Below are 20,251 nucleotides of genomic sequence, written 5' to 3'. Positions count from 1 at the left end.
CTAGAGTACCTGTGTGATGAATTCAATTTAAATCTGATTTTTTTAGATATCAGAAATGGGCTAATAATAGATAATCAATATGCATGTTTTCCAACATTAAACTAATCATGTCTGTGGATTACCTCAATGAACCAAATGAATTATTATACAAATTTAGAAATTATTATGCGTAGATTTAGGTCTGTATATTGCTTCAGAGTGCACATTTCATTATAATGTGATGATTAATACGAACTAAATTAGTGGAAAGCTGAAAAGTAAATTATCATGCAAATTAGGTAATTATTATAGATGTATATAAACCTAAAACTAATTTGATCATCACATTGTGTTAGAGTGCATATGTACCAAGATATACCAAGTACTGTTACAGACCATCTATGTACGAAGTTTCATTCAAATGTGATTAGAACCAAAAATTATGATTTATTACGCAAATTAGGTAATTACGGTAATATGCACTGATTTTAACCCAAAACTAATCAGGTCTATGCATTATCCGAGAACATCTATGTACCAAGTTTCATTGAAATGGAATAATTAGTACATGTGATATCAGTGTAAAATTAGGTTAATTAATATCCACTCAGACATGCACCTGTAACCAAAAGTTTGAATGAAAGTGCTCTCTCAGATGCACTGAACATCATTCTATTCCCTTTGATGTTTGCCGCAGTTGCCGGTCCCTGTATGTTCTAGTGTCTGTGGTTTTACACATAATAAACTCTACATTAAGTTGAGGGTACATAAAAATATCCAGCCAGTCCCTTTGAAACAAAACCCCAACAGAAGAATTTATAGTACTCTTGTTGTCTAGCTACCATGTGAAGGGGATCAACGTTGATTAAATTTTAGTTCAGCAGAAATATACAGTTTTATATTTTTATAGTTTTAGGTGCATATTTTACTATACCAGATTCAGTTTTGCATCAAATGTTAATTCTGTAAACAATTAAAATTGTACCAAACAATTTGTTAGTCTTCCTAATTGTCAGATAAACAATCCATTTACCATCTGCATTTACCTAGAAAACATATTTATGATAAAAAGGACTTTTAATTATTACTTACGTAGCTCTGCTGTTCCTGAATTCATGGATATTGAGCGACTCAACTCCCCACCATTTTACATCGTCTATTTTTTTCACTTCAAGATCAAGTGGTTCAAAAGGAACAGAATCTCCATTCAGGAAATGCAGAAGAGGTATACAGAGAAGAAATCTTGGGTCATTATAAGATAGTGTACCATTGCAAAATGTCAACAAAGCTTTTGCTAAACACCTATGAAATGGAAAATAAAAAGATTAGTTATTGATCACTTATAATATTTAACCTAAATGTTTTTTGGCTATGAATAACTGTACCATATACATTATACATATACATTGCAACACAAAAGGAAAAAAACATTTATTTCACAAAAATAGCCGATTTTTATTCACTACAAGATCTCAGGTACTGCGTGAAAGGCATGGACCGAACACCTGCTGCAAGAATCAAACAACTTGATTTTGAACTTGAATTTCATTTTTTCATAGCTCATGTCAAAATGCTAATCTTTGAGAGGGGAATATTGCTTTGAGATACCCTTACTTCATCAAAATTTTAAGCGTTGAAATACCTTCCAAAGTACTTTAAATTTGTGTTTGTCAAATTCTAATGTGATGTTTCAAATTCACTGCAATGCTATCACTTTCGTTTGTTCTGTTTTTTTGCATAATGCAGGATTTTGGGTCTTTTGTTAATTACAAATTAAACTAATACCTTCTATTTTCTTTGCTGGGAAAGTTATGTTCTAGCCCATCATAGTCAACACATATTTTCTTCTCAAAATTAGGTCGGATTAAGAGGGCTTCAAAAATGTGACCAACTACAGGATATTGCAGGTCATATAGCATATCAAATTCATGCAGGATATCAAGAATAGCTAGTGTTGATGCAAGTCGTAAAACACCTCCTTCTTTCAATTCAGAATCTTTCAATCCTTTCAGTGAATCAAGTCTTGGACCAATGTATTCCCATATTATCTAATAATACAAAAAAACATATTCATTTGACAGGGTTTACAACATCAAAAGTTACTAATAATGCACAGTTTCAAGACATACAAAATGGCATGGCAATTAAGTGATGGAACTGCCCCTAAACATACTTGAACATGAACAGAGGTGAGTCCATTGATGGGATCTGATAATGTCAGACACTCGGCTAGAAAAGCCTCTGTCAATTACTGAAAAGCCTCCAAGCATATAATTGGAACAGTGGCAGACAATAATTTAGGAAATTATAATTAATTAATTATAATTAATTATAACATGAAGTATAATGAATATATAAATTCAAACACAATCAGTCAAAGCATGTCATGGAACCGCATTCACTAAAAACATTTTGAATCTGATCTGAAAAATAAAATGATGTGCATCAGGAACCGATTATGTCTAAATTACCAAGTTTGAACAAATTCCATTCATAAACTCCGGTTCCGGAATGCCAGTAATGCTCGATTTTTTTAGCCCAAAAATGGCCGCTATTTGGCCATTTTGAATCAGATAGTCAAACCAATATAGGGCGGGACAAGGGTTATTTTCGTTCGACGTAATTGCAATATTTTTTTGTTCGTACAACGTAAATTGAAAAAATAAATTCTGTAATCACAGGTTAGACGTACAACGTAATCAATCAAATATTTTTTCCGTACACTGTAAAAATGTGTCATTTTTCTCGGTACGTACAAGAATTTATATCCAAAATTAAAAAAGTCATAAAGAATAATCCAGGGAAATTACATTTTCGAAACTGTAAAACGACTAGATGACACAATTCACTGCAAAATTCAATTTTCACTGTAAACTGTAAAAAGCCCTTTTTATTTCCCGTAAAACTGTACCAGCTACCCTCCTTGTCATAATGTATTTTGAATTATACAAAATTTGAACATAATCAGTCTAAGCATGGCAGAGATGTGGCACTGAACTGCATTCATTAAAACAAAATGGCCACCAGTCGGCCATTTTTAATTCCAATCTGAAAAATAATAGGACGTGCAAGATTTCATAATGTCCATCATATGTACCAAGTGTGAACAAAATCCAACAATAAATGCTTGATTTTGATGATTTTTTAGCATAAAATAGCCACCTTTCAGCCATTTTGTGAAACAAATTGATGCACATATGTATAATATTATGTATGATGTATGTGTGAAGTTTGAATGTAATCGGTCCAGGCATATCTAATATATAGGTGATATATATGATATATATGAACATGAATGCACAGAGGTCAATCGATAAGTCCTTGTTTGCAGTCAGTGTTCGAACAGGGACTAATAAACTGTTGGTTTTGAAGACAAGCAACCGATCGGCTGAGATAGCTCCGCTGTTAGCAATGCACATTTCAATTAAAGAACTGAAGACATCATTAGAAAATGAACAATATGTATAGTATCAAAGCAATCGGACTTACAGTTTTCAACAAGAAGTTGAAAATATCACTTTTTACCAAAAATGACAAAAATATTCACCAAAATTAGAGAATTAAAGATATCATCATGAAATGAACAAATCCGAGACAGGTCCACTTGTAGTACCTATGTATGTAATGTCAAAGCAATTGGACTTGCGGTTTTTAACAAGAAGTTGAAAATATCACTTTTTACCAAAAATATTTACCAAAATTAGAGAATTAAAGATATCATCATGAAATGAACAAATCTGAGACAGGTCCACTTGTAGTACCTATGTATGTAATGTCAAAGCAATTGGACTGGCGGTTTTTAACAAGTTAAAAATATCACTTTTTACCAAAAATGACAAAAATATTCACCAAAATTAGAGAATTGAAGATATGATCATGAAATGAACAAATCTGAGGGAGGTCTGCCCAAGGTACATACACACCAAGTATCAAAGTGTTCAGGCTCGTAGTTTTCAAAAAGAAGTCGAAAAAGTAAAACATTAACACGGACGGCGGACAATCCCTCATATGATAAGCTCCGCTCGACAAAGTCGACAGCGGAGCTAATTATAAAAGTATCACATCTAATTAATGAAAGGGGAGTGATTCCATGGCAGGATATAACGCGGGAAGAATGGTCCTTGATACATAAATTGAAGTGGTTATAGGTCTTGTATCTGCTATCCCAGAAGAGTTGAAAAATAAAAATGAGGATCTAGATTTGATATACTTTAAAATTATGGGAATGCCTATGGAATTAGAATTCTTAACTAAAAAAAGCATAAAAAAAGAGCTCTGTGACAGGTCGTTTGTCTCACCGGTAAGTGAAAGAAAACTACAAGTGGAGTTAAACTGGGAAGCTATTGAGTGGCGCAAAAGTTACAAACTTATGATGAAAATGACAACTGACAGTAAAATGCGTGACATTCAGTTTAAGATCTTGCACAATATTTTTTACACAAATCAAAAACTACATAAAATTATTCCAGAAAAATATCCCACTTCACTATGTACACATTGTCATGAGCAACCAGAAAGTTATGAACATTTATTTTACAATTGTTATTACACTGAGTCCCACTGACGCCACCAAGTAGACTGTGCAGGATAATCTCTGATCCAAATTAAACATTACTGGTGAATTTTATTTGTTTGCTTGTAAGAAGACACATATTTCTGTAAAATTTTGCCAAATTTTAAGGCTTTTGTATCTTACAAAAAAAAAAAGTCCTCGTTTTCAGACTGTGTTCCAACAAGCATACTGTGGCGTCAAACAATGGGCTATTTTGTTTTTGTATATTGCTCCATCATGTGCATTCAGGGGTTAGATATTATACATAAATGTGTTTGCTTTTCAGAACAAGCAGCAAACAAATACACAAAAGAGTTAAAACAGGCATGTCAGTAAACATATTTACCTTTTTAAGATCAAATCCATATGGTTTGTGGTTCTCATCAGCTGCCATAAAAACTTGTTTCACATGTAAAACAACATCACATGCAATTTCTTTGGTGGCATCATTACCAAGGTTGAATCCTTCCCATTTTGGTAACATTTCTTTTATTATAGTAGATTTATCTTTGAGGGCTTGCTTCCCAGAAACAAATAACTTGACCGAAGTAAAGTGACTTTTAATTCTATCCCATCGACTCTGTAATATTTCTGGATAAATAGCATCATCATATCGGTTCCAAACACCTGAGAAAATAAATTAAATTAGGAAACATCATTTTATCAGCAATATCATTGCTGCATTTTGAAAATTTAAAAATTGGCAAAGTTTTACTTTGTATGTGTATACAATGAGACGAAGAGATCATTACTGACTGAAAATAGTTGAATATTTAAATTTAGCTACTATAAATTTTCACCATGCGGTTTTTAGTAACAGCTACATGTAATTTTAGTGGAAGTCATTGTCATTGACAATGGAAATTTTAAAATGGTAGATGGTTCATTGCGTATACTTCTGACGCGACAAGGCATAAGTTTGAGAAGATAAACAATTGGATTTTACACTCATTATGATGTATTACTGTGTTAAACACAGTCCCACAATGAGTTTCAAGTACAGGTTTCATATTTTAAAAAATAAAGATATGCCGGAAAGGGACTGTGGACGTAATAAAAATACAAAATTTTTGTATAACTAGAAAATTAAAGCGTTAACTAAGATGCTGTTTAATTAGTATTTGAAGTTTCTGTTAAAATAAAACCTTTCAAAACACTCCCGACACAAGCCAGCCATCTACTTTCCCTAGCAGCATCAAAATAGAACTAGCTAAACTATAAACATTTGGTGATTGAGTGGTGCCTTTGTTCCTGCAAATTTGTCCAAGTTTTTCATAAGGTGGCGTCTCTGATAAGGATACGTTATGATCCATTTCACTTTCAATCAAAGTATGAATGCAAGCTATGATTTAATAGGTCGAAAAAGATAAAATATGGAAGACACTGCATGGTTGGTTATACTGTGACATATTTTTGAATTGTCAAAATAAGAAACAGGTACTCACTGAGTGGGAATCAAAAAAATGTCCCTAAAGGTTTTCCACATATAACATTAAGAAGAAGAATTTGTGGTGATTATTGGTGATCCGCTCCGCTAGGATTGCCCTTATAATCACTTTTGTTGTTTTGTGTGTGTCTGTGTGTGATTTCCAGTGTTTTCATGTATGATTTCTTCTGTGATTTTTTTGGCTTGGCCGATTTCTTTCAAACTTGGCAGGTAGGTCACACCTTCACCCTAGTTATTAGGAAAATTCTGAAAAATTGTTTTGGCCCACCATTGCCATAGCAACAGCCAAAAAACTGATTTTTGGATAGCTTCGCGCCAAATGTATCTCCTCCTACAAATTCGGGATAAAACACTTCAGACATAGCTCATTCTACTCAGCTTGAGTGTGGGCACAAAGTTACTATTTGAATTTTTGATATCTTTTTTCATTACCGTGAAATTTGAAGTTGGGGTAACTTTTCACCAGCAACAGCTTTTAACTCCTCTGATTTTTTCGGCTCGGCTGATTTTGTTCATACTTCACAGGTAGGTCGTGCCGTCACTAATTGGAAAAAAATCCTGGCCCACCGCTGCCATTGCAACATCCAAAAACTGATTTTTGAATACTTTCGCCCCAAATGTATTACCTCCTACCAGTTTTGTACACAGTCAGCTGGCATCGGTGTCGCTGGGTGTATATGATAAGGAAAGTTGTGCAACCAAATTTGCCGAGTTCGTAGTTTTTCGCCAATAAAAATATAACTAAGGCAAAAACTCACGGTTTTTCAGCATTTTTGTAACAAAGACATTATTCTCTATCAATAATCCACCCAAAACCGGAACATTTCTACTAATTCTTGTGTTTTTTCGATGTTTTTCGAAAAACCTGCAATTAGGCTGCGAAAGTAGAACATTCCGGAGGGGTGAAACAGAAGAGTCAAATTTAATGCATAAAAATGGAACGCGTATTTTGAGCTCTATGTGGCCAACCAATGGCTGGACACGATACATTTGTGGTCCTTGCCAAAGAGCCCCGCGTCCATCGCCTGACGATGCTATTCCGTGAGTTTTTGCCTGCTGCGAACTCGGCAAATTTGGTTGCACAACTTCCCTCTATCATATACACCTAGCGACACCGATGCCAACTGACTGTGGTTTTGTAATAGCAGTGTTGAAATGACCATGCTTTTTATTTTGGCTACGTTGCGTACTGGTAGGAGATCGCCGGCGCCGACATTGTTACACTGTATCAACGTAATCCCAACGCAACTTTGAACTTTGAATGAACTGTAAATGCTGCCTTCATTCTAGAAAATACTATCGCAAAACGAATGGAAATAATAAATGATGTAACAGAAGAATACGTCCCAGTAATAAACTAAGTGACTTCTAAAGACTGAATGTTTTTTGCAAACTTCGTATATGGGCCCATTTAGTTATAAACCGACGTTAGCTTCACTTTTATGTCACACTATGGAAACAACCAAAAACATGTTGCTTGTTTTTGAGTGGAGCGAATCGCCAACCAGCCTACCGACTTGTCATCAATGTAAACCGTTACGGTATTTCCACCCCACCTGTGTGGCCAATGTGCTCAACCTGTGGTATCACCTCACTGTCAGTAAATAGACAGTGAAAGTCAGTTAACAATTTACTAAATTATCTACCAAACAGAAAGAAGTACGTCCAAGTTGTATGACTTAAGTTACAAAAATAATGTAAATACCTTCGGGAGTACAGTATTCCAGTGGGATTTTAAGTTTTCTATTTGTAGATTTTCCAGCATGAGATCTAGGAATGTATTCCCATGAGAGATGATCATTTTGGTACATAGCATATTTATACTCTACATGTTTACTTTTCAAATCCTCTAGAGAGATAACTAATGAACCTTCAAAACAATTCATTTCATTGCAGACAGTTCTGAAATATAAAAAAAAAAAATAAAGTTTGATAAGGATTGGTCAAAATATGTCCGTGATACAGCTCAGGAACAGCATTTGTATAAAACAAACGACCTGATGGTCAAAATAGCCCTGCTGTCCTACATGTACATTGTGGTAGCCAAGTCAAGCTACATGTATACACACCCATAAGACAAAATGCGATTAACCCACAAAAAAGTAGTTTGTGTCTGCTGGCTGTTGAGAACATGTCAAATTGTTCACTTCAAATTGTACACCTCAAATATCAAAGCAATTTGTTGGTAGTGTTCAAGAGGAATTCAAAAATATCATTTCTTACCAAAAATTACAAAAATTTGATGATTGATGATATCAGCAATAAATGAACAAATTTAATAGAGGTCCACCTAAGATACTTATATATAACATATCAGGGCAGGCAGGCTGGAAGTTTTCAAGAAGAAGTCAAAAGTAACATTTTTTACCAAAAAATCTCAAAAATATTTGCTAAACAAGCAGCCTGTCGGCTGAGATAGCTCTGCTGTTAGCAATGCACATTTCAATTAAAGAACTGAAAATATCATTAGAAAATGAACAATATGCATAGTATCAAAGCAATCAGACTTTAGTTTTCAAGCAAAATGTCGAAAAAGTAAAATATTGACAGTGACGCCGGACGACAGAGACGGACAATCACTCATATGATAAGCTCCGCTCGACAAAGTCGACAGGGAAGCTAAAAAAGAGAATTGAAAATATTGACACAAAATGAACAAATGTGACAGAGGTCCTTGCAGGTACGTACATACTAAGAATCAAGGCAATTGGGCTGACAGTTTCCAAGAAGTCAAAAATATCATTATTTACTAAAAATGTCATAAATATTTGCCAAAAACAGCGAATTGAAGATATTGTCATGAAATGAACAAATTGACAGAGGTCCACTCTATGTACCTACGGTACATACTAAGTATCAAAGCAATCAAGATGGTAGTTTCAAGAAGAGGATGGAAATGTAATTGTTGATGACCGGACAATGAACAATTAACTACATATGAACAGCTCCGCTTTGTCATCTATGATGACAGTAGAGCTAAAACCAAAACCAAAATCCTTGCCACTATCTTCAATGTTAAAGATTTCTTGTAACTCGAGTGGCAGATCAGCAGGGTTACCACAGCTGGCCACCATCTTTAAATTTCCAAAACAAAATGATGTGATGTAAATATCTGGGTAGGTACATGTATCAACTATTAAATGATTAAAAATGCAGATCTGGTTTCGAAAATTGACATCAGAACGTTAAGAATAGACATGTGTTTTGAGTTCACTCATGATATCCAAATTTGGAATATTTCAGATTCCGTATTAGCAGTACGCCCAAAAAAGCCCGGAATATTCCAGGTTTTGCATAAGGATAATAATACAATATGATTACCCAAATTTAACATGCACAAAAGAAAAAGAAAAAAATTGATGTGAATCTGTATGTTTTAGGCATACCGGTACATCTCTGTAGTTAACTTTGCAAAAATCAGTTCAAGTGGCTCAGACTTGTGATGCGGCACATAATTTTAGCCTCTTTTGAAACTAGAATGGCATTTTTTGACCCCAAAACTATAGTTAACATTCATAGATACAAAACCAAAATTGATGCACATCTGTACATTTTAGTGTACTGAATTTCACAGAATTTGGGCAAAGAGTTATGACATGGCACACATTTTTAGCATTTTTTTAACCGAAAAGAACCATTTTTTTTAGCATAAATACCCCCAAAAAAATATTTTTAAATCTGAAATAAATCAAAACAGTGAAACAAAACACTAAAAACTACTGTAACAGTAGTTTACTCTTTATCAATAATAAGAAATGTCAAGATGAAGTTATAGTCTGTCTACCATATTCTATTAGTGGTGCATAAGCTGACATAATTTTTTGTTGTTGCCAAGTTCTATTTTTGTTTTTTATGCACTTATATTGGAGCAACACTTTCAATATGGTATCACTAAGGAAAAATTAATAATAGTATTAGGATACCGGTAGGTGATACAATGTCTATATATACATGGGTATCCATGTACTTATATTTATCTTACATAGTTGGTTTCATGATTACGCAAGGTTCACTCCATCCATTAGTTAAGATATTGCTAAAGATCAGAAGTATATTGTCTTCGACATCAAAACCAAAGTCAGGTGATAACCATGCTGAGAAATTAACTGTCATTGTCTTTTCTCCTTCTTTAAAAAGCCTTGGAGTTACTTCGGTCTTTTTATTTCTCACAATATCATTACTCTTATCCTGATTTTTAACTTTCCCTTTACCTTTTCTGTAAAAATTATAAATTATATACAATTTAAATTGACAATATGCAAAGAACATTAAATATTGACCTTTAGGTTATACATAATCATTGTATATTTCTGGTTCACATTTTATACTTGGACAAAATATTACTCATTTTTGGAATGATTCGTTGTTCATAACAAGTTTTGGGAAAATTTTCCAGAGAACATTGTTAGCATTTTGTGACAAAAATAAATTTCATTGAAATACCAAAAAACTGACAAAAAACATACAACCCATTATAAAGTCATTAAGTAATTAAAATCAAATCGCAATGTACATTAAAAATGCACTACGAGTAACATTAATGCTAGATTAAAATAAAACAAGTCATTGTCAATGACACGTCCCCGTTCCGTTCATATTTGAGTGACATATACATTCAAAGCAGATCATGACCAAAATTGCAGACCACTTTCCGTGGTCTGATCCGAAATGCACCTGCATATGTACAACAGATTGTACTAAATCTGAACAAAATCCATCTATGCATGACTGAGATCCGGTTCCGGAATTGTGATAATACGTGATTTTGATGCATTTTCGGCCTTAAAATGGCCATCATTCAGCTATTGTTAAGCGGATCATGAAACAAATACACATATCTATTTGTGACATGATGTACTATGTGTGTGAAGTTTTAACTCGATCAATCCAGGCATGTCTCAGATATGGATCAAGAACTGATTTTTTAAAAACAAAATGGCCACCAGTCGGCCATTTCGAACTTGATCCGGAAAAAAAAATGAGGTGCATCAAGGTCCTATTATGTTTAATGTATGTACCAAATTTGAACAAAATCCGTCCATGCATAACTGAGATCCAGGTCCGGAATGGTTAAAATGTGCGATTTCAATGCATTTTCGGCCTTAAAGCGGCCGTCGTTTGGCTATCGTTAATGAGATCATGAAACAAATGCACATACATATTTGTGACATGATATACCTTGTGTGTGTGAAGTTTAAACTTGATCAATCCATGCATGTCTCAGATACGGATCAAGAACTGAATTTTTTAAAACAAAATGGCCGCCAGTCGGCCATTTCGAACTTGATCCGGAAAAAAAAATGACGTGCATCAAGGTCCTATTATGTTTAATGTATGTACCAAATTTGAACAAAATCTGTCCATGCATAACTGAGATCCAGGTCCGGAATGGTGAAAATGTGTGATTTCAATGCATTTTCGGCCTTAAAATGGCCGCTATTCGGCTATCGTTAATCGGATCATGAAAAAAATGCATGTGCATATGTCCCATATAATGTGTGATGTATGAGTGAAGTTTGAACTTAATCGGTCCATGCATGTCCGAGATACAGGTGATCACGGACGGACGCACGGACGCACGGACGGACGCACGGACACAGGGCAAACCATAAGTCCCCGTTTTCGGACTACGTCCGAACGGGGACTAATTAGCTCACACATGCCTCCTGAGACTGGTGAATGACATGTTAACATTTTGCATATAGATATAAAAGTCACAAGAGTACAACATAAGCATTAATAAACTCAAAGCACTGTAATAATACATATAATGTGAAATGAACACATACTTGTTTTTTCCTTTGCCTTTCTTTTCGCCTTTGTTTTCATTGGTCTTTTCCCCATCTTCCCTGTCAGGCTGAGAAAAAAAAAGGAGCAATGTATAGAAAATTTGCATAAAATATATAATACCATTTTATATATACAAGTGTACGTGTGACTTGTAATAGAAAGAGCACTGGTACTTCCTTCAGATAAAAGCTGCATGGATGTGTCTTATGTCTTATTGTTTGCATATCTGCATCATCAAACTTACAAAATGAAATTACATAAAACAAGTTATGTTATGACATGATAAACTCCCCATTAGTTAAATCGTAAATGAAAATGAAATGAGTCGGCCATTTTTAATCAGAACATGAAACAAACATAGTCTCATTATATATACGTCAATACATGTACGTTTATTGTATGTAACATTTGATGGACAATTGCTTTCCATAAATAACCAAGATCTGGGTCCAGGATGGTAGAAATTCTTGATTTGCTGAATTGTCAACATTAAAATAGCCACCATTCGGCCATCTTGAATCTGATTGTGTGCATATGTGTGACATGATGTTTAATGTAACTAACCGGTGACTATAAAGTTTAAGGTTGATTAGTTAAGGCATGTCAGAGATATGGCTCCGGAATTGCAATGTGAGGGTTGCCTGGGTGCTTTTTTCCAGTCCTTTAGACTGGCTACAATGAATCATTAATGTAGTATAACACCCTAGTGTCGATAAAGCTAAGGATGCCCTTTTTGCAAACACTTCTTGGTCATACAATGATATGCTGTTTTGACATGCCAACTTGCTCAATGTTAGCATCAACCACAATTGGGTAGCAAGATTACCATCAATACGTTGTTCCTAGTGGTGAAATCAATTTGAGTCTATAGGATACAATTACCACTGGATATAGTGCTGCAGGCATTACAAATATGCTGTCCTATACAAGTTGGTACAGACAGTGATAGAAGTATTGTGCTCTGGTCTAGTGTCAGAAAATACTTTTCTCACAATAGACGAGGCTCTGGAGATTTGTGCTAACCAGAATTGTTTTACAAATTTGCTTTCTTATTTAAAATTTAAAAGATTTGTTCTCAACCCAGCCTGATCATTGGTCAAAAGTCACCGATTTGCCCTCTTCATTTACATGCATGGTATCATGTTTTAATTGTGAATAATTGTTTCTTTGACCTGTCATTAAAATGATTCTAAGCACCTATGTGCTCCTGATTTCCTGCTCCCAGTTTCTCCACATAGCAGTAAGTTTCAAATTGATTATGCAGGGTTCAAGCAAAAAACGAGTATATTGCTCAAGAGCTTGAATTGATAGCTTTCTATCAATCAGGATGTAATGTACAGGTATTGCTTATCATAATAAAATGGTTGCCAGTTGGCCATTTTGAAGCAAACTATAAAACAAAATACCAATCAGCAACCCATCTTGAATAGGGAGTTCAGGCATGCCTTAGAAATGGTTAACGTTCAAATGTTGTTTCTGTGGACTAAAATGGGCATCAGTTCGTCAAAGGTCAATGAAACGAAAAACTACTCAACGTGCATATCTCTGATTGTCTTTGTATCAACAAAATCAGTACAGGCATGTTCAAGGAATGAAACCGGATGGACAGATGTACATAGAGACACAAGAACAGAACACCAAACATGCTTGTTAAGGTAGAATGATACCTTCCTGATGTAATTCCAGCACATATCATGTTGCCCCGCCATCTGGGTAACCCTTAGGCAGCATACATGTATGTCGTTACATAAACTCTATTGACATTTTCTCATGAACTAGTCAAACAAAAATTTATTTGAAAAGTTACCGTTTATTTATTTCAATATGTCAAAGTATCGATTCATGCATACCTGAGAAATTGTTGATTTTTGGTCAATGGAATGAAAACCAATTTACGTGCCCATGACATACCTTTGTCCCAACTTTGAGCAAATTTGGTTCAAGAAATGATGCTGGACATTTGCAACAGACACAAATTTCAACTAAAGCCTAAATTAAAGTCAAACGATTGGCTCAAGAAAAAAATCTAAAGTGGACAAAATTTCAGGCAACTGTTCACACAATTACGAGCATCTAATTATTAAATTTATTTAAATTAGGTGGTCAAATTTTGAGAGTAGGCAAAAGTTTAGAGTTTCTACAGTACAGGTACATGACATGCATGAAGCTATTTATCAAACCACATTCTTAAGAATAGGTCTCTCTATTGTGATTGGGCCCCTCTATAGTTGAGATCAGTTTCTTCATTTCTGCTTGTTTTGTTTTTTTTGACGTCCAGGAACTTATTACGAAAGTCATAGTTACTGATTGGCCTGTTCAGTATGTATTCAAATGAAGTCTAATGACAGCTGTCTATTATGCAGCATCAAAATAGTCCTATAACTTGTTTTCAAAAGTTGCTTACTGTGTTGCTCACACTGTGCGGCTACGTCACTACTATGTGGTTTTGGGTACTGATCTGTGACAATATTTTTTCATTGTTCCTGGGTTTGAATATTGAATTTTGATTTCAGATCTCTGTTCACTGCTGTACAGTCAAAATGGTTTCATGTCGTGCCAGATGAGATGCACAATAATAAGAGTATTTACATACTTACATCATCAACAGTATCATCTCCAGGGGTATTTACTTTGTGTATTTCTGAAGCTTTCTGCATGCTTTCCGGATCAACCTTTCCTCCTTGATTGACAGTTGTAGATTTGGATCCTGTGTCTTCCAACTCTTTTGAGAGCATATTATCAGCAGAAGTGTCCATTGGAACATCAGTATTTGCTGCACCTGATTGTGTTTTTGTTTGACTATTCTGCTCATTTTTATTTGATGGTGATTTCTCAGTTGCTATTTCCTGTTGCTGTTTTAGCTTGCCAACATCAAGTTGATATTCAGCTTTATCAGAATGCAATGGGTGAATGTGTACTTCTGATTTGTAGGTTTCAGTAGTCTTGTTTTGATGTGAAAAAGAAGTTGGTAGACTTTTTTCTTGATCGGCATATGTTCCAGTAGCAGGCTGTTGAATCTTCTCAACCTGACTGGCTGACGGCTGTAGACCTGGGTCAGCTGGATTAGGTAAATTGGGTTCATGATAATTTGTAGCTGTCTGATCAGATGAATATTGCCGATTCATGACCGGAGCACTTGATGGTAAGTTTGTCATGTCAGCTGCATTAGGTGTTTGCTTTGTAGTTGATTGTGATTCGGCTGATATCTCTACACCTGAAGCTGCAGCTCTAGATAACAGTGATTCCTGTTTCTGATTTTCAATTTGTAAGTTGGGGAGTTGATGTGACAATGAGCTCATCTCAGGATGGCCCACTGGAAACTGTGATGTTTGGGAGTACTGTTGTTGATGTTCTCTTGTATTATCATGATGTTCCTGCAGTGTAGACTGTTGGGGATGATGATGTTGTTGAGTTGGCATTCCATATTGTAGGGGAAAACCTTGGCCAGATCCTCCTTGAACCATTCCCATCATTTTCTGCATGTGCATCATTTGTGGCATCATTTGTGACATCATTTGTGACATCATTTGTGACATCATTTGTGGCATCATTTGTGGCATCATTTGTGACATCTGTTGCATTGTCTGTTCCAACAGTTGTGGAGGGATATCTTGAACTGGCTGTATTGGTCCGCCTTGCAATGGTTGGGATAGCAAAGTTTTCTGTTCAGGGTTAATTGTTATGCAGGTACTGTCTACATTATATGTACCGGTAGGTCTATCTTGACTTACTTGGGTTTGTATTGAGCTTGGCATCTGTTGTTGCATATATGCAGCATGTTGAAATGATTGTGGTAACATTCCCTGTATTCGCTGTTGTGGTGTTGAATTCTGATCAGACTTCATCATTGTACTTGCATGGTCTACAAAACCTGATTTTCCATTCTTTGTATTGTCTGCAGCACTTGTAGTATCTTGCTGGACACCCTGGTTAACTGCAGGTTGCCTACTATCCATAAACTGCTGTGAGGGAGCAACCTTGACTTGAATTACTGGCTGTGAAGCAGCATCTTTTTTGTTGACAGTAGTAGATTGGGATCCATTGTCTTCATGTTTACATGCCTTTTCTTTTAACCCATTTGAGAGTATATCATCAGCAGAAGTGTCCGTTGGAATATCAATATCTACAGGATTTGAGACAGTGTTTTTTTTGCTATTCTGCTCAGCCTGTGTTTCAGTAGGTTTCTTTGTATTTAGAGATGAAGAGTCATGTAATGGTTCTTTAGATACCTGCAGTGTAGGAGGTTGCTGCTGTCCTTCAATATTCGACAACTGTTGATTGACTGTTTGCCCAGAATGGATATCACCAAGCTGTCTCTGCTGCACTTGTACAGCATTTGCTGTAGGCTGCTGGGTTGAAGGTGTGCTTTGTGGTTGTTGATTTGGGTGGGAAGACATCTGCATGGCAGGCTTTCCAGAACTATTTTGAATCTTCTCAACCTGACTGGCTGACGGCTGTAGACCTGGGTCAGCTGGATTAGGTAAATTGGGTTCATGATAATTTGTAGCTGTCTGATCAGATGAATATTGCCAATTCATGACCGGAGCACTTGATGGTAAGTTTGTCATGTCAGCTGCATTAGGTGTTTGCTTTGTAGTTGATTGTGATTCGGCTGATATCTCTACACCTGAAGCTGCAGCTCTAGATAACAGTGATTCCTGTTTCTGATTTTCAATTTGTAAGTTGGAGAGTTGATGTGACAATGAGCTCATCTCAGGATAGCACTCTGGTGACTGTGATGTTTGGGAGTACTCTTGTTGATGTTCTCTTGTATTATGATGTTCTTGCAGTGTAGACTTTTGGGGATGATAGTGTTGTTGAGTTGGCATTCCATATTGTAGGGGAAAACCTTGGCCAGATCCTCCTTGAACCATTCCCGTCATCTTCTGCATGAGCATCATTTGTTCATTGAGTTGCATCATTGGTGACATCATCTGTTGCATTGTCTGTTCCAACAGTTGTGGAGGGATATCTTGAACTGGCTGTATTGGTCCGCCTTGCAATGGTTGGGATAGCAAAGTTTTCTGTTCAGGGTCAATTGTTATGCAGGTACTGTCTACATTATACGTACTGGTAGGTCTATCTTGACTTACTTGGGTTGGTATTGAGCTTGGCATCTGTTGTTGCATATATGCAGCATGTTGAAATGATTGTGGTGACATTCCCTGTATTCGCTGTTGTGGTGTTGAATTCTGATCAGATTTCATCATTGTACTTGCATGGTCTACAAAACCTGAATTTCCATTCTTTGTATTGTCTGCAGCACTTGCAGTATCTTGCTGGACACGCTGGTTAACTGCCTGTTGCCTACTATCCACAAACTGCTGTGAGGGAGCATCCTCGACTGGAATTACTGGCTGTGAAGGAGCATCTTGCACTGCCTTGAACACATTCTGTTGTAGATCCCTTGCTTCATTAGCTGCTGTCACTGGTGCATCACCACCCCCTATAAAGAAAAATATAAAAAGTTTTTTTATCAGTAGTACATGTAACTGTCAACATTAGTGTCAAACAATTATTTTACATTCATGTGACAGACATGACACGAAGTGGAGCTAGTTTATTTGTGTGATTCCTTCCTTTATTCTGCCCATAACCTTTATTTCTAGCATAAAAATGGTGATCAGCCATCTTAAATCCGATTCTGAAACAGATGCATGTGCAAATGTTTACAAGGTGTATGTGTAAAGATGGAACATTCCAGCAGTGGCTTTACAAAATGTTGTCATCCATTTTATCCTAAAATATTTCTAGAAACGAAAATTAAACAAATTACAGTCTTGTAAAAGGGTTAATTATTCACAGGGTTTTAATTTTGCTTATTTCGCTGAATGGAAACGCAGCAAATATGTAAAATTTAACCACAGGAACTATGATCAACTGTACCACAGCCCCTGTGACTGTACACAGTCTCTATGGGGGAGGGGGGTATCGGCTGGTATTTAGTGTAAGAAATAAACAAGGGATGAAGGCTCCAGCGAGCTCATATTATTTAAGGTATCTTATATTATCTAAAGAACATTCTGTGAAAATTTAACCAATGAATTGTTATTGGAACACCGTTAAAATTGCTGTTTATTTTCTGATTAAAAATAAAAAACACTCACACGTGGCAATGTTTATGTCCAATTGCCTAATTTGCATGAATAACCAAATAACAGGACCTTTGATTGACAATATGCAAATCGAGATTGTACGGGTCATAGTTCATTCAATTCACGCGCATGTGCAATTATTCTCAAATCAGTTCTCGCTCGCTAGCAAACCAAACATTATATTTCCTCAGTGTTTTTTTCCTAATTTTTATCATTACATTATGCGTGGTGTGAAAAGAAAGAGGTAGAAAGAAGATTCAGATGATTTCTATGTCGGAAGAGGCAAAATCTACACTGAAGGCATCAGCCCACCGAACGAAAAACAAAATTGATGTGAGCGTCCAAACATGACTTTCCCTGAAGGCATGAATCCGAGTTTCTGATTGACTGAGGGATTTTGTTTTTAAATAATTGTTCTCAAAAAATAAACTGAGCATGTGAAGAAAAATTTAACATTGTTTACAGTGATAACTGCTCATTGTCGAAATGAAGCTTACCCATTCAGACTCTATTTTAGGCATCAGGAATGATTGAAATATCCGAAAATGACGCCAAAATACACCTTAAAAGTCCCATTTTATTTTTTTTCTAAATCCCATCCCGAATTTACGGCAGAATCTGGTCCCTCAAATAAGGGACACGTGAGCTTTGATTCTAACCGGATATATTGCACTGGGTCGGGGAGATACAAACTTTTGTGTATCTTTTGTCCAATGGATACCTCTACTACGATCATTCGCAAGTTTTGCTAGGTGGTGCGAGACAGCTTTGTTTGTAACCGGACGAACTCTGTTTAATTCAATGAAACAAACAACTGACAATGCTAAAATAAATTTCAGAGGTACGCTAAAATTAATTGAAAACAACCAAATAATTTCAATGAAAAATAAATCACAGAGAGAGGTAACTTGATACATTACAGTAACAACTCTTTTGACGCGCTGACCGCTTCTCCGCGTCTGATGTTTTGTTTTCCTTGTCATAATACTTACTGATTGATGATTTTGTTTTGATTTTTGAGTTTTTTAGCCTGCAACTCGGCCACGACCTTTGCTTTTTCCGTGAAAAATGGGGAAGTTTACGTCAATTTGACGGACATTCCATTTTTTTGTAAACTAACGAAGCACACTGTTTAGCACTCCTATTTTTTCATTTGCCGATTTTTATTCAGAAAAATTCGACCGCTCGAAAATGCACCTTAATTTTGCAATCTTAAAACATGTCAGATTTCCAACACCGGTCGAAATTTTAAAACTTTTACGTTAGGAGCTGGAGCTCTCTTCTTACAGGCGACCGTCGCCGGTAGTACAACAGCATGTTTTGTACGTACATCCGTGCGCTGATTGTCTGCAACTGTCTTAGAAAATCCCTGAATAAGGCGTTGCCAAAATCGGAAAAATAAAAAAATGCCTCCGTAAAAAACGAACATAATTCAAATATTTCTTTTAACAAATATGTTGCAGTGGGAAAAATGGGATTGGAAAGGATGAACAAAACTTCTGTGCCTCGCGTTTCGATTCTAGGATTACGCGATTATTCATTATTGTGTGTTCGCTTCCTGGAGTTGGTTCTCAATACTACATAAAAATCATCAAGGATAAATAATTTAATATCCCACTTTGTACTCTTCACGGTAAACCATAGGCTCTGAAATACTCGTAGATTTTTTATTGAAAATACATCGAAGAGAAGCCATGATGTTTTGATCGTGATAAAAGGTCACCTTCCTAGGACCGCCCCTGTTTAATAATTCATGAGATGACGTCATATTTACTGGCTATTGCCACGTGTTTTTACCGACCCCATCAAAACACTGGTATGAATGACGTGTTTCTGATTTATATATTCAAGAGCAGTTGTTCTGGTTCAACGATTTTACACAAAATGTCTATGTCTATACGTCAACTTTCAATTTCAATAGTCTAGAAAGTATGACAAAGTATGACAAAGCAGTAATTCCCGGTTTAACGCGCAAATATGCAAATTAGCCTTTTTCTCATCTTCTATTTTTGGTGAATTCTTGGGTTTTAAATTAAAATAGCTGATAGACGCTTTGGCCATTTGCCTCGAAATTCTCACACATTATTGACAAGGTGTTCCCCCTTCAAAATGCGTCCGGACAGTGTATTACGGTGAGTGGAACAAAAATAACAAGTCCGCAATTAACATGGATATATAAATTATGCAAAAATAGAAAAGAGTGAACTTTGAGGTCATGCTGTGCGACTTTGAAAGTTGTTAGAGAGATGAGTGGATGCATTTGAATTAGTAGTATACCAAGGTATCCAGTGATGTAATTTTACCCACAAATGGACTTGAAGTTTTTAAGCTAATTTTTTTTAAACCACTTTTGTCCAAAAAAGCATATTTTTGACCCAAAATCAAAAA

The 20,251-nt window shown here is 35.7% G+C and overlaps 1 protein-coding gene across 1 annotated transcript in view; it reads right to left on the bottom strand.

Moving 5' to 3' along the window:
• LOC144350052 (E3 ubiquitin-protein ligase rnf213-alpha-like) overlaps positions 1-20,251 on the bottom strand; it is a 156,006-nt gene that overhangs the window by 90,387 nt on the left and 45,368 nt on the right. The window contains exons 3-9 of the mRNA XM_085502817.1: positions 14,366-17,214; positions 11,768-11,835; positions 9,961-10,194; positions 7,684-7,880; positions 4,878-5,158; positions 1,765-2,027; positions 1,072-1,281 (exon numbers count right to left, since the gene is read on the bottom strand). Coding sequence (XP_085358943.1) covers positions 1,072-1,281; positions 1,765-2,027; positions 4,878-5,158; positions 7,684-7,880; positions 9,961-10,194; positions 11,768-11,835; positions 14,366-17,214 — 4,102 coding nt within the window. The remainder of the gene's footprint in view (positions 1-1,071; positions 1,282-1,764; positions 2,028-4,877; positions 5,159-7,683; positions 7,881-9,960; positions 10,195-11,767; positions 11,836-14,365; positions 17,215-20,251) is intronic.

This window comes from Saccoglossus kowalevskii, chromosome 8 (assembly GCF_978046115.1).
Source record: "Saccoglossus kowalevskii chromosome 8, keSacKowa6.1, whole genome shotgun sequence".
In the NCBI taxonomy this organism is placed as follows: domain Eukaryota; kingdom Metazoa; phylum Hemichordata; class Enteropneusta; family Harrimaniidae; genus Saccoglossus; species Saccoglossus kowalevskii.
Note: the sequence above shows the minus strand (reverse complement) of the source record. Positions and strands in the feature narration are given on the sequence as shown.